This window comes from Momordica charantia (assembly GCF_013281855.1).
Source record: "Momordica charantia cultivar OHB3-1 chromosome 1 unlocalized genomic scaffold, Mcharantia_2.0 BLBB01000001.1, whole genome shotgun sequence".
In the NCBI taxonomy this organism is placed as follows: domain Eukaryota; kingdom Viridiplantae; phylum Streptophyta; class Magnoliopsida; order Cucurbitales; family Cucurbitaceae; genus Momordica; species Momordica charantia.
In genome coordinates this window covers 728,799-732,792 of record NW_028275157.1, presented here as the reverse complement: position 1 = coordinate 732,792, position 3,994 = coordinate 728,799, and the positions used below count along the sequence as shown (strand labels likewise).

At 38.5% G+C, this 3,994-nt stretch overlaps 1 protein-coding gene and 1 non-coding gene across 4 annotated transcripts; one reads left to right on the top strand and one right to left on the bottom strand.

Moving 5' to 3' along the window:
• Positions 1 to 381: 381 nt before the first annotated feature.
• On the bottom strand, positions 382 to 3,387 carry LOC111017825 (uncharacterized). Of its 3 annotated transcripts, none has more exons than XM_022293706.2 (5): positions 3,103 to 3,387; positions 2,645 to 2,985; positions 2,143 to 2,286; positions 1,834 to 2,039; positions 382 to 813 (listed from the first exon to the last, which is right to left on the bottom strand). In XM_022293706.2, the coding sequence occupies exons 2-5, from the start codon at positions 2,890 to 2,892 to the stop codon at positions 653 to 655; spliced, it is 759 nt and encodes a 252-aa protein (XP_022149398.1). In that variant the 5' UTR covers positions 2,893 to 2,985; positions 3,103 to 3,387; the 3' UTR covers positions 382 to 652. The 3 variants fall into 3 exon arrangements, with proteins under 3 accessions (XP_022149398.1, XP_022149399.1, XP_022149400.1); XM_022293707.2 differs by having other exon boundaries at positions 2,645 to 2,952; XM_022293708.2 differs by having other exon boundaries at positions 2,645 to 2,906.
• On the top strand, positions 1,002 to 1,085 carry LOC148213046 (U6atac minor spliceosomal RNA). The gene has a single exon (XR_015793105.1). It is a non-coding gene; the product is annotated as a U6atac minor spliceosomal RNA (small nuclear RNA).
• Positions 3,388 to 3,994: the final 607 nt, after the last annotated feature.

The following is a 3,994-nucleotide window of genomic DNA, read 5'->3' as shown; positions in this document are numbered from 1 at the left end:
ATAATTTAGTCACTTCGTCACTCCAATTTCGAGATCTTAGGCTTAATCCTCCCGACACTCTCACGTTTTTTCCAAAATGATCCAATTTTGCTGAATTTTACAGAATTTCAGAATAAATTACTTATTTAACCTTATTGTTATATTTTAATTTTTAATGAATAAATTTAGATTAAAAGCTAGTAACAAGCCCGATTAATCACGTATATGATTTATATATTCCACCATTTGCGAAGGTTCCAAACTCAGACTAGTCATTGACTCATTTATCCCAAAAATAAAAATAAAATAGTATTAATATCTAAAAAAACCATTTTGAAAATGGGAAACAATATATTTAGGGTGGATTTTTTCCCCTTTTCTGGAGAAGTTTTAGAAGAAATGGAGATTAAAATTTCCTTCGAGCCTTCTTAGATACAAAAATAATTGAAGTTCAAATAAATTCAAGACTCTGAGAATGTCAGCATTAGCATCACACATCACATAAGCATCTTTCTTTTTTTTTTTTTTTCCTTTTTTGATCAAACATAAATAAGCATCACTAGATAATGAAACATTTGATGGATAAAACCGCAAACTATGGCAACCAAAGATTTTCAAGCTCCAACTAAAGCAGAGGAAAAGCAAGGAAGAAAGCAAGGGTTTGAAAATCTAATCACTCAGAATCCCCATCGTCGTTCTCATCTTCATGCTCCGTCACCACTTTCTCAATTAGCTTTCTGCATACTCCTTCGAGCACAGATTTTCGGGATCCATCATTTCCAGACTTACCATCGTTAAGCACCGGATCTGCTTGACAAAGAACTAATGCAACGCCTGAAAACCATAAACATAGATTTACTTGTTGATTAAACAATATTTACATTATTTTACATCATCATTTTCAGCATATCGAGATCCCAGAAGCTTAACATCTTGGATGAGTAGTTTCAGAAATTTTTTCATCTCTAAATATTCTATTAAAAGTATCAAATAGAACACTATGCAATAAAAACATTAGTGGGGTGTTTGATTAAAGGAGAGATGGTTGGACTCTCCCCTGACAGCGTCGGAACAGCCTTCGGGCTTCCCTGTTGGAACAGCATTCAGGCTTCCCTGTTAACACATACCGGTCAAGGCTGCCTAACACTTGCAGGTAGAGATCTCTAATAAAAACGTCGCTCGGTTAAATATTTATATACCATGGGAACATAATGCGTCAATTTGAAGGTGTAATTTTAGAGGCTAGAAGTTGGAGACATTCAGTTCCAACCAGAAGAGAAGTCATTATTGTTGAGTTAGAAAACCTTTGATTTCTCTACAACCAAGCTTCGTAAAGTTTTTTTTTTTCTTTTTTTTGATATCCGTGTATCCGGGCTAGTTGCACGCACTTCGACTAACTACGGGTCAACCGCCTGACCCTACTACATTTGGTTGACAAGGAAATTCATAGGATATTAGATCTTATGTAGGTGGCCATTATGGTTTGAACCCATTCCCTCTAAACCCTTTACTATTTACATTAGCCCTTATTGATCCCTAGACAATCCCATCATGATTCATAAAGCTTCCTTTATAACACGTGTTTTACAAATCACAAAAGCAACCAAGAAAGCGTACTAGAATTGATGAATTACTCAGATAGATTGAATCGATAAATTCTTATAACTTAACAATATAACACAGGTTTCAAATGCAACCATTATGAGAAGTGTTGTAATTTGTACTACCACATCTCAGTGAAAGATCTGTTGTACATCACTGCAATGTTATTTACTCACCAACTCCAAAAAAAGTTGCAGAGAATTTCTTTTTTTGCACAAATAAAGCAAACGAGGCGTGCTTAGTTATACATACCTTCTGGCGTGCATCTTCTTCCGAAACTTCGCAGTCCCACGTAATTTGCTTTCACTGCACCATTGTTGTACACCAACAGAGTAGGAAGATTACAATCTGGGTAGTTGGGAATGCAATCTGTGGATATTATTTTAACAAATTTTGTTGCTGGATATCTGGTCGCCAGTTCTTGCAAACAATTCATCAGCACATCGCATTCTTGAATTCTATGACAAAATCATAGCATAACATGAACATAGAAAATATTATTAACACAAGAAAGTAAGCAAGAACAATAATAAAAGCGTTCAGAGTGTTTGATGATGGTACCCTTCTTTGTAAAGAATGACTATAACCCAAACATCCGATGGAGCCTGTGAAACCTCTCGCACAAAATCCGAGCCGGATATTGGATTTATTGACCCAAATTTGGAGATTTTAACTGCTTCTCTCATCTCCGCCAACCTTCTTTTCCTATCCAGAGAATGAGGTTGCACCAAATTTAGAGATTTTGTTGTAGATTTTTTCTTTGTTACAGATGTTCAAAGGATATAGCTTACAGTAAGAAATTGGATAAAGAACAAAAATTAGGTATTAAACAAGATGGTGAAAAGCTAATTGAAAATAAAATTTTGCAGAATTGACAAATAGAAAAGAAAAATTAAGATCTCCTTCAATTAACAAAGTAGTCAATGTCATCCGATCTCCTTGTAGCCACCAAACTACCCAATTAGGCATCAAGTAAAATAAATTTTACTAACTTAATTACTTTCCCTCAATGAAATTGAGCAACAAGCCAACATACAGAGTAATGAAGGAAGAGAAAAGCAACCTGTACTCTTGGAGAAAGTTGTCATCATCGAGATCGAGATCGTCCTCGAGATGTTCGAGCTCCTCCTGGGACTTTTGGTCGATCCAGGACTTGTCTTTGGGGAGGGAGGCCTCGTCTTGGGCGGGGGTGAAGGGTGCGGGCTTGAACGGAGCAGGCTTCGGAGGCAGGTTTCCAAGCTTTGCCTGAATGTCATCCCACTGAGTGGAGGCTCCTTCAACGTCCTTGTAAACGAAGTGGTAATCACCCATTGTTAAGCCACGAGCTTCCGCAGAACAAAATTGAGATTGAAATCGAGCGATTAGACAGCCCTAGAGTGCAATTGCAACCCCAAGTGATGAATTCTATAAAATTAATTATTCAGATGCAGCTTTTAATTTGGTTTGCAGGATCAACAGGGGTCGATCATAATCGCAATGCAGAAACAAAAAAGGGGAGGAGTTAATTCAGCCACTGGGTACCTGGGTTCGGCAGTGGTTCGTGAGACTGATTCTTTGGGAGTCATAAATCTGCTAATACGACCATGAAGAAGAAGAAGAAGATGTATCAAAATTGAAGATACAAAAACCCTAATCGCTGGTTTCCAGAAGAGCTCAGGCAGCGTGGGATGAAAGAATCTCAGATTTCTGGATTGATCCAAGAACGGCTGAGTGAAGTTTTCGTGGATCTTCACAGTGAACTTCAGGCACCTCTTGTTTGAGTTTCCCCTTTTTGAACTGTCATGTACACGGTTTTGGTTTTGGGCGTGAACTCACGACTTTTCATTTGTTAATAGAAGTTTTAACAATTGAACTAAGTTCAAAATAACTATGGGCACGATTGTAAAGGTTGATTTGTTTCGTGGAAATGTCGTGGTTACATGAAAATATGGATGTGATTGATCGAGAGGTATGACTGTTTGACGAAATAATTTGGGGTCTTACTATGCATGGCCGACCTATTCTGATAATTTCGAGAAGGCCGACCTAATAGGTCGGCATCATATACTTAGAAAATAAGCCAGACGTCGGGACTCGTTTGCTAAAGACGGAGTAAGGACCGGTCGAACGTGTGGACCCGAGGTCGCTTAGAGAAGCCAGACACGAGCATGGAAATACCCAGATGGGACAGCTATCTACCCCAATGGCCTTACAAATACTCCACCACTCAACGAGTCAAGGTACAAAATCTATCTGAAGCTGATATGTTAAACTCGGATTCAAACTGACTTGGGCGTCGGAGTGACCTACCCGTTTTGCAGGTACCCCCAGAAGACAAATTCTAGTGCTGACCAATCTCCCAGGTCGTCCCGTGCCTTGGTAGATTTTCGAGTCAACAGTTGGCGTCGTTGGTGGGAATTACAGCTATCATCGC

Bases quoted from the DNA above. Each gene is read 5' to 3' on its own strand.
- LOC111017825 (XM_022293706.2), bottom strand. From the start codon at position 2,892: ATGGGTGATTACCACTTCGTTTACAAGGACGTTGAAGGAGCCTCCACT. The intron at 2,287-2,644 runs GTTGCTTTTCTC...TTCTCTGGATAG, and splicing joins AACTTTCTCCAAGAGTACAG to GAAAAGAAGGTTGGCGGAGA. The intron at 814-1,833 runs GTATGTATAACT...TATGGTTTTCAG, and splicing joins AAGAAGATGCACGCCAGAAG to GCGTTGCATTAGTTCTTTGT.